Here is a 23,498-nt window from a genome sequence, read left to right as displayed (position 1 = left end):
AGGAGCTTGCTGTCATGGCTATTGTTTGTAACAAACCCATGTTTCTAAGAAATGTTTGCTGCAATTATAAAGAGAACCGCTTCTAATCAATTCCACTTACCTAAAAATAAAACAGATTGGACGTGCAGCTGGATGTGTTGTGTCTGTGTAGCACAGGCAGCAGAACACCTGCCCTGCACAGACTACAGATGGCTTCCTGTTAGACTCAAACAGAAGCAATGCCACTTCAAGACTTGGCCACTGTTTGGTGCAAGTTTTGTTTCTCAGTTGGACTGTTACATTATGCTGGGGTGTGCCAACTCGAGAGAGCAAAGTCATCTGACACAGTTGGCTCACCTCCTACAATAAAGATTTCTTCAGAAGTATCGTTCATTGAATGACACAAAGCAAAGACGAGGTCATAGAGATTTCCACAGACTAAACGTGAATGCTATGCACGGGGCTCTTCCATTCCCCAACACCATCCAGACCCCCACCCCCTGAACACCGCCACCCCAACACCCACCCCCCAGCAGCTTGCTGACTGCAGCTACATGGTTGCAATTGGTTCCAGAGAGTTAGAAAATAAGGAGACAAAGCAATTGATAACAGAAATATGAGATACCCCAACAAATATGTTGCAAAGTGTTAATGGCTCTCAGCCAATCTATCCTGGGGAATTCAGACTGCTAATACTTCATTACAATAAACATAGAAGGCAGCATACAAAATATGTTGCAGCTTTCAACAACTGCAATTTGTATTTATTTAGTGCCTTGAACGTGATATTCCAAGGCCCTTTACAAGAATATTAGAAAGCATACTTTGATATCGAGTCACATACGGCAATGCAGATGACTAAAAGCTTAGACAAAAAACATCTTTTAGGAGATGTTGAAAGGTGGCAGGGTTTAGGGAGTTGGGGCCCAGGCAGCTGAAGGTATGGCCACCAACAGTGCAATGATTAAAAATCTGATATTCAAGAGGCTAGAATCAGAGCAACCTAGACACTTGTGGGCTTATACCTGGGGCAAGATGGGACAAAATACTGTAATATCAGAATTCTTTACATGTGCTTATTCTGCCTGATTGTGGCCGGATAAAAGTACAGCACAGAGTTACAAACTGTTCTGAAGGAAAAAAAATGACCATGGCCAAAGCACTAATTGTGGCTTGGGCCTATTTGTGCTGGAATGCTACTTTCCTTTTTCCATCTCGTAAGATGCCAATTATTTTCTTCATCCAGAAGAGATTCAGTAACAAACAAGGCGGCAAGACAATAAACTAAAAGCAGAGCTGAAAACCTGCCAAGAATTTGCAAGAGTTATTTCCAAAGTCCACACTCTACAAACCATAAGATGACTGAATTTAAGTTGGATAATATTTTGCCAGGTACCAAATCCTTTCCAAGAAACCCTCAATATCACCAATTGACACATTGCACTCTGTAAGTGGAAAGAAACAGGCTATTGTCCACTAATTACATTTCCCTTGACATTAGAATTGTTCACAAATACTGCAACAGTCCTCAAAATCTGTTGTGAGGCAACTTCCCAGAAACTGCTAGATATCATGAGTCATTAACTTTAACAAAATTATTAGAAAGAACAAGTCCAAATTATCAGAGGGAGATAGTTAAGGAGGTAGTCGCACACAATAAAGCTTTTGGTCTTCCCATTCTAAAATCATGCTGTTGAAATGAAAGGTAATACTAAACCTCAGAGCAGATTTAAATGCTCCAGTACAAAAAAAAAGCTTGCATTTATTTAGTAGGAGTAACTCAGAAAGCACTGCCATTGTGAAAGGAGAAAACTGACATAACAGCAATGGAAGTGATGATCAAAATTATGGTCCAACTGGTCAGTTTTATTGGTTGGCAGAGAGGTAATGCAATAAATTGGAAGGATTTAGCAAGGTCATTCCAGACAGAGACAACTGAGGTTGGGCCATTGAAAGTGGAAGGGAAGGAGGATGGATGGCATAAAAACTAAGTCAGTAAAATGGAGAATAATGACCCGGGAATATGGTGGAAGAATGCGACTGAAATGAGCTCAGGGTACAAAGCGGCAGTCGTGAGAACGATTGATCAGTGAGATTGAGAATAAAGAGTGCAATTTTAACTCATCCATACATGCAATGGAAAGTTTTTAGTTACAAAATGCAAACATAACCCAGCACCTTATCAGAAACATAACTGCAACCTGAAAATTTAACCTTCACGTGAAAAATATACAATAATATTTGAATTCATACATTGCACGCTGCATGAATATTAACAAGGCATTCCTAAGAAACTATGTGTTGCAAAAAAAATCACATAATTGTTACAAAAAAATGTAATTTTTATACAGCGTGGTATTTCCCCTCATTAACTGAAGTTTTTTTTGGGGGAGTGTTGTGTGAAGGAAATTCCAACTTTCTGGAATCTAAATGCTGGCATACAATTGAAGTCAGTGAGGCAACAGGAGCTTTATTTTATTCACTAATATTTTCAACCGCATAAAAGGTCACAAAAGGAACTTCCCAAATAAACTGAAAAAAAAATCAGAGGCCAAACAGCAGTGATTGTGAAGGTGCAGTTGCTATGGGCTTTGTGACCCAGTCTCCTCTCTATTAATTTAAGAAATTTAAAACCATCTGAAGACAACACAATGTAATCCTCAGAGATACTAAGAACTGCTGATGCGGGAGTCAGAGATAACACAGTGTGGAGCTGGAGGAACACTGCAGGCCAGGCAGCACCAGAAGAGCAGGAAAGCTGACGTTTCGGGTCAGGACACTTTTTCAGAAACGTCAGCTTTCCTGCTCCTCTGATGCTGCCTGGCCTGGTTTCCTCCAGCTCTACACAAAGTAATCTTCTTGCTGAATCAATCCTTTCAGAGATTGACAAATTGAATTCTGGGTTCAACCTCATTCACGTTGACACCATGACAGTCTTCTCTCCATTCTGAGATGCTAAGGCATGGGAGAATGGAATCGAATGGAATTAGTACTTACATGAATACAGTGAAAAGGTTACAAGTTGCCACTTACAGTTCCATCTTAGGGACAAAGGTACCTCGGTATAGAATCCTAGGTATTGTGTACATCGTTACCTCTGGGTGGTTTTGAAGAGAGTAAAAGGTCAAATGCTGCCTAAACATCAACCAAACATCATTGTAATGCAACAAGCTATCCTCTATTGTACAGATTGGGAAATCAAACTGAGGTCTGCTCATTGCTTCAGAAACCTTCTGAATAGAAAAGGGAATGGCAAGACAGGACGTATAGAAAAAAAAAAAAATCGGATTTTGGTTTTTTTCTTAAAATGGAAAAGAACAGGTTGCTGGCAATAAAAAGAAACCTCAGCTGATGCAACAAAACAATAACATATTGTTTCCTTTGAATTTTTAAATCTGGATGATTTGCAGACAAAATAGCATGTCCTAGGGATGACCCCAAATCTCCGCTGGTTGGAGTCATTTCTAGAACAAAAGGTTGTGATTCTACAAAGTCAACAACCTCAGTACAGGCCATCACTGTAGGAGTCTCTCAGGCTAACACCCGAAGGCCAATCATTTTGAGTTGCTTCAATAACCTTCCTTCCACCCTCACGTCAGAAGTGGGAATACTTGTTGATGGTTATACAATGTTCAATGCAATTTGTAAGTCTTCAAATGTCAATGCAAACGCAGGCTGTTTCAGTTAAACCTGGACAATATTCAGGCTTGCATTGGTAAGTGACTAGTATCATTCACATCACAGAAATGTAGTGCAATGACCATCTCTGACAAGAGAGAACATGACTATTTCCCCCTTACATTCAGTGACATGACCATTGCTGAAACCGCTCCCCAACCCCCTCAACATCCTGAATGGTTTTAATTGGTCAAAAACTATGGCTACAAGAGTAGGGGAGCCAATGTATTATCACTGAACTGTTAATCCAGAGATCCACGTAATGTTCTGGGGATCCCAGTTCAAATCCTGCCTCAGCAGATGGTGGATTGTGAATTCAATTGACAAAAATCTGGAATTAAGAGTCTACGCATGACTTAATGCATTGCTGATTGTTGGAGAAAAACCATCAGGTTTTCAGGGGAAGGAAGGAAGGAAGGAAATCCGCCATCCTTACCTGGTGTGGCCTACATGTGACACCAGACCCACAGCAATGTTGTTGACTCTTAACTGCCCTCTGGGTAATTACAGTGGCCAATAAGTGCTAAGCTAAGCCAGTGACATCCTCATGCTGTGAATGAACTAATAACAAAAAAGGTACAACTTCTGACTTGCTAAAGCCTGTCCATTATCCACAAGGCACTAATCTGAAATACTCTGTTTGTCTGCATAAATGCTACTGCAACAACACTCAAGAACTTAGTCACATCTCGAAAGTGGCAGCATTTTGTGCCACCGACAATTTGCATCGAAGGAACTCACTAAGCTCCTTCTAAGCCCATCACTACTCCTGTTGAAAAAGGTCAAAATTCTGGAACATTCTGCCTAACTGCAGTGTGGAGAGAATTACACACTGTGTGGTTCAAGAAGGCAGCTCACCACCACTTTCTTGAGGGCACTTAGAGATGGGCAATAAATGCTGGCCTGGCCAGTGATGCTCACAGTCCAGAAACCAATAAAAACAAACCAAAGAGCACATGTTCAGAATCACCGTTTTTAGCAATGGAAGAAGGGAACTGAAAGAAAACAAAACTCCAAAATGACAGCTGTGGTTCAGCTGAGTTCTTTCCTTTTCCGAAACAGAAAACAACTACATGGAAAAATCGGCTCAAGACACTTGTGTTGGCTCCCAAGATTGGTAAGCCTCCAATTTGAGGTCATGTCTTCCTCTCCTTCCATTCCATTCGGACAAATGCTGTAGAATGCAGGAGGAATCGGAGCATGAATTCGGTTCCTTGTCCACAAATATTCAAATTGTCACTGCCATTAAAAACTCCATACCCCTGACTCTACCAAAAAGGTTTGTGCATCCCAGAGATCATATTTTTCCATTAGCAGGTGCTCTGTCTGCTTAAGGATTGCTCAAATGTTCCCACAAACTAATTCAAAGAATGGAATTCTCACTGAATCAATGTTAAACATCCTGAGGTCTGGGATTTATTAAGCTTTCCACTTTTTTTATATAAACAGATTTGTATTGAATGGCAGCAGGAGAGAAACTGCACTGACTCAGTCTGTACTTTTATACCCGTCAAAGACGATTGCTGTCATAAAACACCCTTTTAATGAACCATTTCAAAAGCAAACAGATAGATAGGAATTCCTTTCTAACACAGGCTTCAGATTTCTCCATCATTCATTCCCCAAGAGTAAAAGCTAATTACAGCATCTCTCTCTCTCGGGTTTCTCCCACAAACTACTTAATGCAATATCTCGACTCTCCAAACAAAGTAAATACTTGTTGGGTTTATTAACCAAAGTCACTTGATTAACCAAAGTGCAACTTCAATTGAACATCAATTACTTTTATTAGTCACTTAATCCAACTAGTTCAGCTAAGCATTTCTCTCTCCTTTCATGGTCGTTCCTTCAGCACAGTCTAACTAAAGCTCCTTTAAACGGATTTTCAACATGGAAATGAAATAACTGCACAGCAGCAGGTATCCAGTCACCACAGAATCTTCACAGAATCCCTACAGTGTGGAAACAGGCCCTTCGGCCCAACAAGTCCACACTGACCCTCAGTGCATCCCACCCAGACCCATCCCCCTATAACCCATCTAAGCTACACATCCCTGAACACTACGGGCAATTTAGCATGGCCAATCCACCTAACCTGCACATCTTTGGACTGTGGGAGGAAACCGGAGCACCCGGAGGAAACCCACGCAGACACGGGGAAAATGTGCAAACTCCACACAGACAGACACCCAAGGCTGGAATTGAACCTGGGTCCCTGGTGCTGTGAGGCAGCAGTGCTAACCACTGTGCCACCGTGCCACCCCAAGACCATCCTTTGTTTACATGTGCACAGTACACTGGCTACAGCCAGCCAATTTGGAGTCTGTCCCTGAACGGAGGAGATTCTGAATGCCCTGTTGATATTGGTCAGCCAGGGCTCCCCAGTTGGGGGCTGTTAACCTGGGCCAATCAAGAATTTCATAATCAATAAGATCCACCTGGTTCCAATCAATACAGCAAACAAACAATTCTGAACACACATGGAATCAGATGGAGTGTGTGCACAAGTTTCAAACAAGCAGGCTGTGAAAATATTCTGTCACTAGAATGTTCAGGGGATGTAATAGTATGCAAACGAGACACAAACATCCATCCCAGCAAGGTCAGGATCAGTAACAAAGCAGGCAGCACTGTTCTTATACTTAGTAGCTCTTATATATTTGTATGTAGAACTCTGAGCCCAGTCAAATCAGTTTATCATATGTGTGCATTGTGTCTTGTGACTGATATCTAAACCTTTACGAATGACTTCCAACATCAACCAATGCAACAATGGAATAGTTAATGAAAGGAATACACACAGTTCATTGAAAAAATGTCACAGACCTAGAGTATTTTCTCTGAAGATGGTGTGTGAACCGGGCAGATAATACAAATGCATTTTAAGTTAGCTTTTAATATAGAGTAATTCAAAACAGGTAGTGTAGGAAGAAATGGTTTAAATGGTATGCTTACAGATCATCAACTTGTGCCCTCAAAGGCATTCTGCATAAGGTTACAGTTCAGGATAGAGAGATAATACTGGAGAAGGATGGTAACAATTTAGACCATGGAACAGGATTCTGATTAGAAAGAGGCCTCTGGTTGTGGGTTCAACAAGCTGTTATGTGATCAAAGGGTCAAACAAGATGTTTAAAGTACAACAAAGCAAGAATTAGACAACGTGTGCTTCATTTTAAAATAATGGGGAAGAAAAAGCAAAACCTACATGAGGAACTTAAGCTATCTTCAAGGTTAGGTACTGTGAATGGTTTGGACAGGCAATCACACATATCCACAAAAGTCTTTCATAGACCAGTTTCTAGATTCGAAGATACATGGCACCTAATTCAGTTTTAGGATTAGTATTTTAAGACACTGATAAATGAAGCAAATTTTCAAAAGAGACCTTACTAATTCTAGATTTCACAAATTATCCAATAATCTCCATCGGGCAAGAGTTTAAGTTGGGGAGGCGATGGCCTAGTGATATTATTACTGGATGATTCATCCAGAAACTTAGCTAATGTTCTGGGGACCTGGGTTCAAATCCTGCTATGACAGATGGTGGAATTTGAATTCAATAAAAAAAACATCTGACCATAAATTCATTGTCGATTGTGGGGAAAAACCCATCTGGTTCACTAATGTCCTTCAGGGAAGGAAATCGGCCACCCTTACCCAGTCTGGCCTACATGTGACTCCAGACCCACAGCAATGTGCTTGACTCTGAACTGCATTTTGGAAATGGCCTAGCAAGCCACACAGTTGTGTCAATCACTACAAAGTCTCAAAGAAATGGAACTGGACCGACCACCTGGCATCGACATAGGCACCAGGGAAGACAACGGCGGAAACAAAACTAAAGATCCTCATACAGCACCTTCCAAACCTATGACCACTTCCATCTAGAAGGACAAGGGCAGCAGATACATGGGATCACCAAGTTCCCCTCCAAAACACTCGCCATCCTGACTTGGAAATATATCGCCGTTCCTTCACTGTCACTGGGTCAAAATCCTGGGATTCCCTCCCTAATGGCATTGTGTGTCAACCCACAGCAGGAGGACTGCAGCAGTTCAAGAAGGCAGCTCACCTCCACCTTCTCAACGGCGACTAGGGATGGGCAAGAAATACTGGCCAGCTAGTACCACTCTCGTCCCACAAAATGAATAAATATTTAAAAACCCTGTCAACCCTGCAAAGTCCTCCTTACTAACATCTGGGGACTAGTGCCAAAATTGGCAGAGCTGTCTCACACAGATTAGTCAAGCAACAGCCTGAAACAGTCATACTCATGGAAACATACCTCACAGATAATGTCCCAGACACCACTATTACCATTCCTGGATATGTCCTGGAGGTAGTGGCATTGTAGTATACAGTCAAGAGGAAGTTGCCCTGTCTGGGACTCCTCATGGCATCAGGTTAAACAAGGGCAAGGAAACCTGCTGATTACCATGTACCGTCCTCCCTTGGCTGATGAATTGCTACTCCTCTATTTTGAGCACCACTTGGAGGAAACACTCAGGGTGGCAAGGGAACAAAATGCACTCTGGGTGGCAGATTTCAATGTCCACCGCAAAAAGAGCGGCTCGCCAGCAGTACTACTGATCGAGCTGGTCGGGTCCTAAAGGACACAGCTGCTAGACTGGGTCTGTGGCAGGTGGTGAGGGAACCAACAAGAGGGAAAAAACACACTGTCCATGACAGTATCGGTAAGAGTGACCAATGCACAGTCCTTGTGGAGACAAGGTCCCGCCTTCACATTGACAAAAATCTCCATCATGTTGTGTGGCACTATCACTGTGCTAAATGAGATAGACTTTGAATAGATCTAGCAACTCAAGGCTGGGCATCCATGAGAAATTGTGGGCCATCAACAGCAGCAGAACTGTACTCCAGCACAATCTGTAACCTCATGGACCGGCATATCCCCCACTCAACCATTACCATCAAGCCAGGGGGTCAACCCTGGTTCAATGGAGAGTTCAGGAGGGCATGCCAGGAGCAGCACCAGGCATAGCTGAAGGTGCGGTGTCAACCCGGTGAAGCCACCAAACAAGACTATTTGCACACCAAACAGCATAAGCAGCAAGTGATAAACAGAGCTAAGTGATCCCACAACTAACAGGAGGAGGCGACTCCATGAATATCCTCAATGATGGAAGAGCCCAGCACATCAGTGGAAAAGATAAGGCTGAAGCTTTTGCAGCAATCGTCAGCCAGAAGTGCTGAGTGGATGATCTATCTCAGTCTCCTCCAGTGGCCCCAGCATTACAGATACCAGTCTCCAACCAATTTGATTCACTCCACGTGATATCAAGAAATGTTTGCAGACACTGGATACTGCAAAGACTGCAGGCCCTGACAACATTCCAGCAATAAGATTGAAGACTTGTGCTTCAGAACTTGCCGCTCCCCTAGCCAAGCTGTTCCAGTTCAGCTACAATACCTGACACCTACCTGACAATGTGGAAAATTGCCCAGGTATATTCTGTACATGAAAAGCAGGACAAATCTAACTCAGTTAATTACTGCCCCATCAGTCTACTCTTGATCATCAACAAGGCGATGCAAGGTGTCATCAATAGTTCTATCAAGCAGCACCTGCCAGTTCCACCAGGGCCACTCAGCTCCTGACCTCATTCCAGCCTTGGTTCAAACACGGATAAAAGAGCTGAATTCCAGGGGTGAGGTGAGAGTGACAAACCTTGAGATCAAGGCTGCATTCGGCTGAGTGTGGCATCAAGAGCCCCTAGCAAAACTGGAATCAATAAGTATTACATGGCATACTCTCCACTAGTTGGAGTCATACCTGGCAAATTGGAAGATGGCTGTTGGTTGGAGGGCAGTCATCTCAGCTCCAGGACATCTTTGCAGGAGTTCTTCAGGGTACTGTCCTAGTCCCAATCAACTTCAGCTGCTTGTTCAATGACCTTTCCTCCATCATAAGGTCAGAAGTGGGGATGTTTGCCGATGATTGCACAAAGTTCATTCAAGACTTCACAGATACTGAAGCAATCCATGTTCAAATACAACAAGATCTGGACAATATCCAGGCTTGGGGTGACAAGTGGCAAGTAACATTTCCGCCATGCAAATGCTAGGCTATGATCATCCCCAAATTGAGTCACAATCTAACCACTGCCTCTTGACATTCAATGGTATTACAATCACTAAATCCTCTGCTATCAACATCCTGGATGTTACCATTGATCAGAAACTCAACTGGACTCACCATATAAACAACACAGCTGCAAGAGCAGGTCAGAGGCTTGGAATACTGCCTCACCTCCTAACTCCCCAAAGCCTATCCACTATCTACAAGGCACAAGTCAGGAGTGTGATGGAATACGCCCCACTTGCCTGGATGAGTGCAGCTCCAACAACACAAGAAGCTTGACACCATCCAGTACAAAGCAGCCTGCTTGATTGGCACTACATCCACAAACATCCACTCCTTCTAGCACTGACGCTCGGTAGCAGCAGTGTGTATTATTTACAAGTTGCACTGTGACAATTCACTCCAGATCCTCAGACAGCACCTTCCAAACCCATTACCACTTCCATCTAGAAGGACAAGGGCAGTAGATTCATTAGAACACTATCACCTCCAAGTTTCCCTACAAGCCACTCACTATCCTGACTTGGAAATATATCGCCGTTCCTTCACTGTCACTGGGCCAAAATCCTGGAATTCCCTCCCTAATGGCATTGTGGGTCAACCTATCACAGACTGCAGTGGTTCAAGAAGGCAGCTCACCACCACGTTCTCAGGGGCAATAAATGCTGGCCAGCCGGCGATGCCCACATCCCACAAATGAATTTGACAAAAATGAAGATAATCAAGGACATATGTGCTAAGAGGTGACCCAGAACAACAGCCGGTTGATAATGCCAGTCCCTATGGGCAGAATTAAGTCCGGATGACCCAAGATGTACACAAACACTGATAGATGGCTGAAATTAAATCCGATTGGAAATTTGGATCATAGTCCCCACCAAATTGATGCAAATTTCTCATTTCCCAGTCAGGATCTGGGCCAAGAATAAATTGCTGAAGTTGGCATCCTTTTATACGCTGGAGACAAATGCAGGCCTGGGTGATTTGAACAGAGTTAAAGTGCAAATTTACAACAAGCGTGAATTTTATAGCTACAAAACAAGTCTGTGTTTGTTTTAAGAGTGTGGTGATCACAGCTGGCTCTGGCTATTATTAGTAGATATTGTGCAGCCTGGACAGATTCAGCCTGGATAGATTTGTCTAGAATTGTAGACAGTGAAATTGGACTTGGGTAAATATAATTTTCATCAATTTAAAAGATATTTGATAAATTTTACAGGGACAACATTGTAAAGGGAGAACGTCCACATGGAAATAATCTACAAAAAATATTTTTAAAGATTTTTTCCTTTAATAGTTTATTTATGTGTCTTTTTCCCTTTTTCTCTAATTCAGAATTGTTGTTATTAATAATCATTACTCTGTCTCTCTAACAGAGGTCATACACCTATAAACACCATGAAGAAACTGACTCTTATAGTCTTGTTTACACTGGTCAAGTTGGCATTCAGTGTTGACAAAGTGGAGGAATTTCAGGCTAATGAGGAAAACAATGAGCAGGAGTTCATTTACACAAACAGACACAAACGTGCCACAGTGACGATGGAAAACAAGTGCTCATATACCTTCATTGTGCCGCAGCAGAAGGTTACAGGCGCAATTTGTGTGAACTCAAAACCCGAATCGGTGGTAGAGAGCAGGGTCAATAAACAGGAGCTGGAGATGCTTAACAATGAACTGCTGAAACAGAAAAGACAGATTGAGAGTTTGCAGCAGCTTGTCGAGGTAGACGGTGGGGTTGTTAATGAAGTGAAGCTTCTGCGGAAGGAGAGCCGGAACATGAACTCTCGAGTCACACAGCTGTACATGCAGCTCCTGCACGAGATCATACGTAAGCGGGACAACGCACTGGAAGTCTCCCATCTCGAGAACAAGATTCTTAACCAGACGGCAGAGATGATGCAGCTTTCCAATCGCTATAGGGACCTGGAGCACAAGTATCAGCACTTGGCATCGCTGGCAAATAACCAGACCTATCTCATTGCACAGCTGGAGGCAAGGTGCCAGCTGCTGCCAGCTGCTAAACCCATGCAGCCACCACCCCCGAAACGCAAAATCAACCTCATTACAACCAATGAGATCCAACGAGATCAGAACCATCAGGACAGACGCCAACTGGCACTAAACCTACTGCCAACCATGCCTGCTGTTCCTTCTAACATGCCCTCTGCAAATACACCTTCTGGTAAGTGAACTACAGCATGCATTGTGCAGGTTAAGACAAGTAACCTTTAGAAGATTGAATTGTGGGAAACGTCTCCGAAAGAGGAATGCACTCAACTTTTGATTTAGTTCATTCATAGGATGTGTTCATCTCTGGCTAGGCCAGCATTTATTGCCCATCCCCAGTTGCCAGAGGGCAGTTAAGAGTCAACCAAATGTGGGTCTGGAGTCACACATAAGGCAGACTGAGTAAGGACTGTAGATCTCTCCTCCAAAAGAATACTGGGGAAAATTTGGGCCATTAGTGAAATACAGCGTAGAACCCAATTAATTAAATATTGCATCACAGCCAACCTTTAATGACATTAACGTTCATGTTGCATAACAGAGCACCTACATAAATTACAAATATAAACAGAAAGTGCTGAAGAAACTCCGCATATCTGGCAGCATTTGTCGGAGAGAAACAGATAATGTTTTGAGTCCTTTATGGCCCTACTTCAGAACAGAAGTCATATGTAAGCCATCACCATGCCCTCAGAGCAAGTTGGCAACCATTGATTTCTATTGGTTTGGTCTCTGGTTATCCTTAGCACAGTACCCCAGTGGTTTGCTACTGCTTTCTGCAGCATGGTTGACCAGGAAACTCCCCATCTGCCATTACCACTTGCCATCAGGTGTTTGAAAGTTTTATAGACTGTCAATCAACCTGTTTGGCCATGGTACAAACACATCGCCCACAGCCAACAAGTCCTGGTATGGATTTTAACCAGGGCTTCTAGCCCAGGAGGTAGCAAACTACCACTGCACCTCAAGACATGTATAAATAACCAGACATGATAAAATACTCCGAATCGATTCCAGCTAACTGCAACAAAGTAAAAATTCAAATATTCCTCTCTCCTCTGATGGGAGAGTTTATACATATTGTTAAGTGGGATGGAACAAATGTTTACTTGGTTATTCAAACATTTAGTGACAATATTTGGTTAGAACAACTGTTCTCTATGTATGACTCTGGGAGATGACTGACCACACCTCTGGACGCTACATTAGGAATCTAACATTGGAACCCAGAACACTGATTCTTGGTAAAATCTGAGTGGAAATTAGTTTACCAAGTCAATTGTTTATTCACAGAAAATGAGCGATGTTGCCTGTGAGCTTACAGACCAAAACTGCATTGTCTCTGTCCAACAAAAGCAATGCTTTGGAGCCGAGGAAACAAGTCCTTATAGCAAAATCAGGGTTAACAAGGTGTAGAGCTGGATGAACACAGCAGGCCAAGCAGCATCAGAGCAGGAAGGCTGACATTTCGGGTCTAGACCCTTCTTCAGAAATGGGGGAGGGGAAGGGGAAGGGGAAGGGGATTTTCAAATAAATAGGGAGAGAGGGGGAGGTGGATAGAAGATGGATAAAGGAGAAGATAGGTGGAGAGGAGACAGACAGGTCAAAGAGGCGGGGATGGAGCCAGTAAAGGTGAGTGTAGGTGGGGAGTTAGGGAGGGGATAGGTCAGTCCAGGGAGGACGGACAGGTCAAGGGGGCGGGATGAGGTTAGTAGGTAGGAGAGGAGGGTGGGGCTTGAGGTAGGAGGAGTGGACAGGTGGGAGGAAGGACAGGTTAGGGAGGCGGGTCGAGCTGGGCTGGTTTTGGGATGCGGTCGTGGGAGGGAAGATCTTGAAGCTTGTGAAGTCCACATTGATACCATTGGGCTGCAGGGTTCCCAAGCTAAATATAAGGTGCTGTTCCTGCAACCTTCGGGTGGCATCGTTGTGGCAATGCAGGAGGCCCAGGACGGACATGTCGTCCAAGGAGTGGGAGAGGAAGTTGAAATGGCTCGCGACTGGGAGGTGCAGTTGTTTAGTGCGAACCGAGCGTAGGTGTTCCACAAAGCGGTCCCCAAGCCTCCGCTTGGTTTCCCCGATGTAGAGGAGGCCACATCGGGAACAGCAGATACAGTATACCACATTAGCGGATGTGCAGGTGAACATCTGTTTGATGTGGAAGGTCTTCTTGGGGCCTAGGATGGGGGTGAGAGAGGAGGTGTAGGGGCAGGTGTAGCACTTCCTGCAGTTGCAGGGAAAAGTGCTGGGGGTGGTGGGACTGGTGGGGAGTGTGGAGCGGACAAGGGAGTCACGGAGAGAGCGGTCCCTCCGGAAAGCAGATAAGGGTGGGGAGGGAAAAATGTCTTTGGTGGTGGGGTCGAATTGCAGATGGCGGAAGTGTCAGAGGATGATGCGTTGGATCCGGAGGTTGGTGGGGTGGTACGTGATGACGAGGGGGATTCTGTTTTGGTTGTTATTGCGGGGAGGGGGTGTGAGGGATGAATTGCAGGAAATGCGAGAGACACAGTCGAGGGCATTTTCAACCACTGTGGAGGGGAAGTTGCGGTCCTTGAAAAATGAGAAACCCCCCTGCAAAATCAGGGTGATGTCTCATCATTTCACAAAAGTGGAAGACCTTCATGCACAGAAAATACAAACATTAGAAAGTCTTATCTTCCTGTGTCAAAACCACACACAAAACTTGCAGTGCGGAGAAGCTGAGATGCTCCATTTAGGCAAAAGCCTTGATCTTCCCTGTATACACAAAATGCAGCTTGACCATGCAAGCTCTCAGCATGCAGCAAGCAGTGGGGGCTCTTGTGGTGCAATGGTAATAGCCCTAGCCCTGGGTCAGGAGGTCCAGGTTCAAGTCCCACCTGCTCCACAGGTGTGTCATGACATCCGTGAACAGGTTCTGTAAAAATATCTACACCAAGCAGTGACACATGCAAAAGTCACAATCCTCTGAACACAGATTCATCTCCTCTTCACACTATTGTTGCTTCCCTGCTTTCTTTCACCAAAGCTTGAAAGGAAATCCCAGCTCAAATTCTTTAAGCTGAATGGACTGATTGGGCATATCTATTCCTGCCTTTTATTTCATTAATTGAAGTTGAGCTGTAGATATCCCTTCTTCCTGTACTACAGACAGGCAGTTTCATGTGCAAGTAGTTTTTGCACCTACTGAAACTAACAAATAGTTGGAATTGACTTTGAGAGTTTAGAGCAAGAAAAGGTGTGGTCTGATTTAAAAAATGGTCAGCTTCATGACAACACATACAAAGACAACATTGCACAGCATTCATTGCAGATTACTAAAAGCTTTCTGAATGATGCTGGTAATGTAATGTTTGTACTGAATGCTGTGCAGGATGAATAAGAGCTGGTCCAGAACTATGGAACTGACCATATTTTTCCAGAGAGTCATTTGTTTATTTTGAAACTCTCTGTTGGGAACAGTGGGAAGTTTCTCATAAAATAAGCATTATATTTTAGCATCGATTTTTATTCGACAATTGCTTGGTTGGTTTCAAGCCAAATATGGGCTTCCAAATAAAGAAGAATCACAAGAACATATTCCATTTTAATTTTTATGATTTCAAGCTGGAGTTTGGCTATCATTCCTCCCTTTATCAACATCAGCTTGTAATAATTATAACAAAGTCAGTGGGTGAGGCCACATTTGAGTACTGTGTGCAGTTCTGGTTGCCCTACTGTAGAAAGGATATTATTAGACTCGAAAGAGAGCACAAAAGATTTACTTGGATGCTACCTGGGCTGGAAGGCTTGAGTTATAATGAGTGGTTGGATAGGCTGGGACTTTTTTTTCCCTGGAGCAAGGGACATTGAGAGGTGACCTTACAGAGGTATGTAAAAATCATGAGAGGCATAGTGAGGTAGATAGCCAAAAACTTTTCCTCATGATAGGGGAGTCTAAAACTAGAGGGTATAAGTTTAAGATGAGAGGGGAGCGATACAAAAAAAGTCCAGAGAGCAGCGAGTGTCTGGAACAGGCTGCCAGAGGTAGTGGTGGAAGTGAGTACAATTTTGTCATTTAAAAATATTTAGACAAGTAAATGGATGGGACAGGTATGGACCAAAGGCAGGAATATGGGACTAGTTTAATTGTGAAAACTGGGTGGCATGGACAAGTTGGGCCAAAGGGCCTGTTTCCATGCTGTATGCCTCTATGACTCTAGGTGGACTCATTGAATAGGAGTTCTCCTTTTGAGGCTGTTAATCAGGCCCAATCAGGGAGCGCAGGCTGACAAAGAACAGGAATTAGCAGAGGTTCTGTTCACTCTGAAAGCTGGCTCTGAGGGAGCAGGATCAGGGTCAAGGACTTTCCATGTCTAAATGAAGGGTGACCCGGTGACGGGATATCAGTCTCTGCGGAGTTATTTCAAAGCTGTCTATCTCTCCCTTCTGCCTGCAAAATCAATGTTTAAATAACATTGTTGCTATGGCTGCCCCAGTGTAGATTTAGGCTCCTCAAAAAAAAAGGGCTGACTTTTTTGTTGAAAAAAAGAAGTGCAGGTCTTTGTCCTGGCCTTGTTAGGCTGCCAGACAGGAAGAAGATCCTGTATCTCACTACAGAATCATTTCAGTCCAATGCCATGACCCAGTTGCTTTGAAATGTCAATGGGATCCAGGGGTCACTCACTTTCACAGGAGTTTGACAAGCACTTACACTTTGCAAAGACGCAGGGACAATGTAGAGCCAGCCTTTTGAGGAAATCATCTGGGAAAGGTTAGAACTAGCAGGCATTCCACAATGCAACATATCTGTATCCTTCGGATTTGCAAACAGCAAAAAAAGTGTTTCTGTTGTCAGCTTAATGGCATCATGAGTATTTATGCTAATAAGTGATTTGCTTTTCTCTTCACCACTAACATATTTAACTGGGTCATAGAGATGTACAGCACAGAAACAGGCCCTTCCGTCCAACTTGACCATGCCAACCAGATATCCCAAATTAATCTAGTCCCATATCCCTCTAAACCCCTCCTATTCATATACCCATCCAGATGCCTTTTAACTGTTGTAATTGTACCCACCTCCACCATCTCCTCTGGCAGATCATTCCATACATGCACCACTCTCTGCATGAAAAGGATGCTCTTAGGTCCCTTTTAAATCTTTCCCCTTTGCCCTTAAACCTATGCCGTCTAGTTTTGGACTATCCCATCCCAGGGAAAAGATCTTGGCTATCCCTATCCATGACCCTCATGATTTTATAAACATTTATAAGGTCACCCTTCAGCCTCCAACACTCCAGGGAAAATAGCCCCAACCCATTCATATCTCCCTGTAACTCATACCCTCCAACCCCGGCAATATCTTTGTAAATCCCTTCTGCACCCTTTCAAGTTTATCAACATCCTTCCAATAGCAGGGAGACTGAACGTGACCAGAATTGTTATTTTGGCTACACTGAAGTCACTGAATCCCTAAACCATTCATTGTGTCAAGAAGCCCTTTGACACATTTCAGTGTCGTTATAAAGTGTTGAACAAAGACAAGGGTTTTAATTCCTGTCACTTTTGCTGTGTTGATTTAAAATCTGTGACGTGAGCCACCGAAGAAAACTGTGGAATTCGTCCCAATGAGCAAGAAAGCAAATCTTTCACAATCTCTATTGATATCTCTATATCTCCATTAATCCAGGTTAATGTTTTGAAGCAATCCTAGAGTTAAATCTTGGCCTCGGCGGTAATGTGTTTTTTTTATTAACCCTATTGCTGACAAGGTGCATAACCATCATGTTTTTGAAAAGACCCAAACATCATCAGCTTCACATAAATGATATTGAATGCCTATGGAGTGTTTAATTATGACTCGTGCATTGAACCATGCTAGCTAGTTCTGTTTTACAACAGGACAACAACGGAGCTAACAGGATCTACAAATATTGTTAGAAATGAGCAAATATGCCTATACTCTTATTACTTAAGACATCACCTGCCTTTCTTTGTCGTGAGTAGTCTGATAGTCAAACAGAGAGTAACCAAATTAGTGACAAAGAGAGCAAACTGTGCCTGGGAAAAAAATACAAGTGATCAGTGGTCTTGTATCTGCGTAGGCAGAGAGGAAGTAACTGATCACTCTAATTGCTTGACAGAACCATGAACTGGCTGTCAAGATTCTGATGGCCCCTGATAGAACTGGAGTATTAGAGCTAAAGAACACTTGAATACTAGTTCCAGAAAGTAGGAGGAGCTGTTACCTTAAGGCAGGACACAACACAATTTTTAATAATCCTCACAGCTTAGAATGGCCAATTTGTGTTTTGGAAGTTAAGCAATCTGTCAAGTACAGGCTACTGGAATTAAAACACAGTCAAAATATTAATTCAATGGCAAATGTGAACCACCCATTTGGCTAAAATTAAATTGTTTTAATGTGTGCATTTCACTTCTGAATTGTTTATTTGGTTCCAGGACTAAGGGGAGATTGCGCTTGTAAAAGATGAATTGCTTTTATGGTTAGGCTGAGCAAACTTTCCGATGTACCATCCCACTTCATGCGGTGGTTTTAGTTAACATTACCCAAAGTTGTTTAGGTTCCAGAAAATCCATCTTGACTGGCAGTGTGAATTTATACTTGGCTGAAAATAAACACAATCATTAGCAACTTGCCCACATTTTCACCAGTCATTTAGTTTTGTTTTCTACACTCCCAATTCTCGCTGTAGCTGCTTTTCTGGGGCTGCTCATTCTTTCCTGACATCTGTTGCTTTATTCTGTTAACTTCCAACCCAGGTACCTCCCCTAGTCTCTGATGGAGCAAAAAAATTTACAAGGAGTTTGTTTAAATAAACTACAGAGTAAAAGACACTTAAAATTTCAAAGGTTAAACACAATGATGGGTAACCCAAATCACAAGCATTTCCTACTGTACAAATATTACTCAGATCTTAAATATGAAATTCTGAAATAAGTACCATGGAATTAAGTGCAATATTCAAACTTTTTCTTCATCTGACACATATCCATTAGTAATGGTAATCCGTGGTAATTGTTTTATCTATGCCTAATGAAGGCATGTGGTAGCAATGAGTAAGCTCAAGAAATGGCAAGAGCTTCTGAAAGATGTAGGCAAGAATAAATTGTACATATATAGGACACACCAATGAAAGCAGATCTCCTAAACCACCAGAGTGGAGCAGAGTGTTTAAATAAGGCAGGTTAGACTGGTTCATACCAAATGCAAGTTGGATTCATAAGCAGATTCTCTAATTCCCTCCAGACACACATATGCACGCTCCTTTGCTCACTTAACATCAGGAGCAAACACTGCAAAGTCCAGAAAAAATATTTTGAAATGCATCCTCAGATTACTATAAAAATGATAACTTTCCCAGTGAGATTAGGAGCAACAAGAATGTGGCTTCCTGGAGGGCAGGAGGCAGTGTGCTGTATATTCACGTGCAGCAGTACCATATGTACATTACACTTCAACTATATGGTGTTAATATACTTTATTGCTGTTTATAGCTATATTCTATAATTCACTCCATACAGAACAGTATGTTATAATGGTTATATAGAATAAACATAAGCAGACGAGTTGATCTCTACCAGCCTTCTGGTCTCTACAAGCCTGCTCCCATCCCTCTGAATCTAGCACTAACACCACAGGCAGCCTGCTGATAAGCTTAGAAAGTCCATCCCAGTAAAAGCCATAGCAGAACCTAGATTATACCCTGACAAGATCACAGTGGGAGCACCAGTTCCATTCCTGATTATAGTCTACTGTCAACTCTTTTCTTTCTGTTGACTCATAGCCACCTGAAGATTAGTTTCTAAGCTTACATATTTACCACAGTCTGGATTTCCCCCAGAATGAGTCAGTACCATCAAGTGTATAAGGAGGAAATTGGAAGCAGAATTAAAGTCTTCACAACAGTTTTGTTGAATCGTAAGTAATTTCTCTACAGTCTTAACATTTGACATAATTACACATTTGGTTTCAAGTCAGCTCATCCATAGATGCTCGAAGAACCATCAGATCTCAACTGCTGAAGCAAAGATTCACTACCACATCTGTCAGTGCCAATTACTCTGTAGATCTTATTCAGTTTAATTTAGCGCCACTGACTCCAGCAGAGTCAAAGTTAAATGAAGGTTCTTTTTAGCAGAGGACTGAAAATTACAGCACAGAATACACAACAGATGTTTAATTCATCAACAGTGCAGTTATAGGATATGCTATTTGTAGAATTAGGTTGCCCATCATCCCACACTTCAACCAGAGAAACAAGAGTTGTGTAAACATACTTAAGACTTTTGCAAAGATCTGTAGCTCGGGTTGTGGGTGAGGTTGTTGACTTGCTCACCGAGCTGGCTTGTTTTTGTTCAGACGTTTCGTAACCATGCTGGGAAACATCATCAGTGAGGCCTCCGATGAAGCGATGTGTTCTACTCCACTTGGAATTTATACTGTCCAGTCCGTTATGGTAAGTTGTGTCATTTCCAGTTCTGTTCTGTATAGATGTGTATATGGGGTCCAATTCTATAGGTTTGTTGATTGGCTTATGGGTTGAGAACCATGTGTCCAGGAATACCCGTGCATGTCTATATTTGGCTTGGGCTACTATCGTTACATTGAAGGCTATCAGTTAAACTGGGACATTGTCCGAGTGCACTAACATTAGGGCAAGTTCATTGCGTCGTTTTGCTGCTAACTGATGTTCATGTATTCTGATGGCTAGTTTCCTTCCTGTCTGTCCGATGTAAGGTTTGTGGCAGTCGTTGTATGGTATTTTGTAAACTATGTTGGTTCTGCATGTTGTGGGTATGGGGTCTTTAATCCTCGTGAGTGTTTGTCGTAGCATGGCTGTGGGCTTGTGGGCTACCATGATTCCTCGTGGTTGTAGGAGTCTCATTGTCTGTTCTGATATGTTCTTGATGTAGGGCAGTGTGGCCAGTGTGTTAGGGTGTACTCTGTCATCTTGTTGTTGTCTGTTTAGTAGGCACCTGCAGATGAAGTTGGGGGGATATCCGTTCAAAGCAAAGATTTTGTATAGGTGCTCTTCCTCTTTCCTGAGTAGTTCTGGCATGTTGCAGTGGGTGGTGCCCCATTTAAATAGTGTCTTAAAACAGCTTTGTTTGTGGATGTTGGGGTGGTTGCTATGGAAGTTGAGGATTTGGTCAGTGTGGGTTGCTTTCCTGTATACCGAGGTTTGGAACTCCCCGTTGATCATACGCTCAACTCTAATATCCAGAAACGGAAGCTGATTGTTGTTTTCTTCTTCTCTCATGAAATTAATCGTGGTAAATACGTTGTTGATGAGATGGTTGGTCTCTTCTAGTTTGGTGCGTTTAATGATGACAAATGTGTTGTCCACGTACCGGATCCACAGCCCAGGTTGAATGGGGTGGGGGTGGGGGTGTGAGGTGGGAGGGTGGTGTGTTCTAGTCTTTGCATGACTGCCTTTGCAATAAGTCCTGAGATGGGTGACCCCATGGGCGTGCCATTGATCTGTTAGTATACTTGACCATTAAAGACAAAGTGTGTGGTGAGGCACAAGTCTAGTAGTCTGAGTATATTGTCATTGCTGATGGAGCTGCTGGTCTGCGTTCCTGCTGCCCCTAGTAATGCGGCCACTGTTTCTTTGACTAGTGGGATGTCAATTGATGTAAATAATGCTGTGTTTTTAAACACTTAAACACATTAAACACTTCGTCTTTAATGATCAAGTATACTAACAGATCAATGGCACACCCATGGGGTCACCCATCTCAGGGCTCATTGCAGAGGCAGCTATGCAAAGACTAGAACACACCACCCTCCCCCACATTCAACCTAAGTTGTGGATCCAGTATGTGGACAACACATTTGTCATTATTAAATGCAAACTACAAGGGACCCACCACCTCATCAACAACGTATTCGCCAGGATTAAATTCGCGAGAGAAGAAGAAAACAACAATCAGCTTCCGTTTCTGGATATCAGAGTTGAGCGTATGACCAATAGGGAGTTCCAAACCTCGGTATACAGGAAAGCAACCCACACTGACCAAATCCTCAATTTCCACAGCAACCACCCCAACGTCCACAAACAAAGCTACATTAAGACACTATTTAAATGGGGCACCACTCACTGCAACATGCCAGAACTACTCAGGAAAGAGGAAGAGCACCTACATAAAATCTTCGCTATGAACGGATATCTCCGCCAACTTCATCGGCAGGTGCCTACTAAACAGACAACAAGAGGACACAGTACACCCTAACACACTGGCCACACTGCCCTACTCAAGAATATATAAGAACAGACAATGAGACTCCTACAACCACGAGCAAGCATGGTAGTACACAAGCCCACAGCCATGCTACGACAAACACATTTGAATTAAAGATCGCATACTCACAACATACAGAACCAACGTGGTTTATAAAATACCATACAACGACTGCCACAAACATTACTTTGGACAGACAGGAAGGAAATTAGCCATCAGAATACATGAACATCCGTTAGCAGTAAAAGACACAATGAACTTTCCCTAATATTAGTCCCTTTGGACAACGAAGGCCATCATTTTAACTGGGACAACGTAACAATAGTAGCCCAAGCCAAACACAGACATGCACAGGAATTCCAAAAGGCATGGTTCTCAACCCATAAGCCAATCAACAAACATATAGAATTGAACCCCATATACAAACCCACACGAAACAAAACCGGAAATGACAGTACTCACCATAACGGACTGGACAGTATAAATTCCAAGTGGAGTAGAACAACATTGCTTCATCGGAGGCCTCACTGATGATGTTACCTAGCATGTTGACGAAATGTCTGAACGAATACAAGCCAGCTTGGCGAGCAAGCCAACAACCTCATGCTTAATTGCAACACATTTTTCAAGGAAATAAAGGTGTGACTATTTTTGCAGCTGTTTAAGTTTAAAATTTAAAGGAATTTCAGATTTGCCACTGAACTAGTTGTTACACTTGATGTATCTAGAGTTAGTTCCCAATCGATGTGAATCGGCGATGTTCACTGATGACTGCACACTGTTCTTGACTCATCAAATACTGTAGCAGTCCAAGCCATTGTGCAACAAGACCCGAATTACTTTCAGACTTGGACTGAAGTGCGGAAAGAATGTTACCTGCCATTTAAACGCCAGGCAATGACCATCTCCGACGAGAGAGAATCGAATCATCTTACCCGTGACATTCAATGATGTTACTCTCAGTGAATCACCCACTATCAACATACTGGGAGCTACCATTTCCCAGAAACTGAACAAGACCAGCCAAATAAATCTGGGCTATGACAGCAGGTCAGAGACTTGGGGGGAATCCTGTGGTGAGTAACTCACCTCATGATACCCCAAAGCCTGTTCACCATCTACAAACCTCAAGTCAGGAATGCGATAGAATATTCTCCACTTGCCTGGTTGAGTGTGCAACTCCAACAACACTCACAGGCAATTCAGGATGGGCAATAATGTTGATGTAGTTGGTGACAGCCCCATCTCATAAAATGATTTTTTTTTAAAAACAAGCGTATGTTAGGGCAGCACAGGAAAAGGTTTAGCTATGGCCAGATCCATTACTGAATAGCTTGTTAAAAATATGGACATTGAAAATGAGAATCAAGTTGTTGCTGGAGAACTGTGTCCCAGCAGGAGTGGGTGAAATTTGATACCGAATCAGCTTCAACGTCAAAAGTAACCTGTAGTTATTTGGTTTCATGTGAAATGAAAAGCGGTGTTAAATCATCGCCTC

General features: G+C 42.9%; 2 protein-coding genes across 7 annotated transcripts in view; one reads left to right on the top strand and one right to left on the bottom strand.

The window, feature by feature from the left end:
* The window catches only part of ralgps1 (Ral GEF with PH domain and SH3 binding motif 1), a 679,153-nt gene that overhangs the window by 344,512 nt on the left and 311,143 nt on the right, over positions 1-23,498 (bottom strand). The gene's annotated exons all lie outside the window — the stretch shown is intronic.
* The window catches only part of angptl2b (angiopoietin-like 2b), a 49,882-nt gene that overhangs the window by 3,594 nt on the left and 22,790 nt on the right, over positions 1-23,498 (top strand). The window contains exon 2 of the mRNA XM_048613662.1: positions 11,140-11,948. Coding sequence (XP_048469619.1) covers positions 11,162-11,948 — 787 coding nt within the window. The 5' untranslated portion in view covers positions 11,140-11,161. The remainder of the gene's footprint in view (positions 1-11,139; positions 11,949-23,498) is intronic.

This window comes from Rhincodon typus, chromosome 28, assembly GCF_021869965.1.
Source record: "Rhincodon typus isolate 14 chromosome 28, sRhiTyp1.1, whole genome shotgun sequence".
Lineage (NCBI taxonomy): Eukaryota > Metazoa > Chordata > Chondrichthyes > Orectolobiformes > Rhincodontidae > Rhincodon > Rhincodon typus.
The sequence above is the reverse complement of the archived record's forward strand: the minus strand, read 5'-3'. Positions and strand labels throughout refer to the sequence as shown.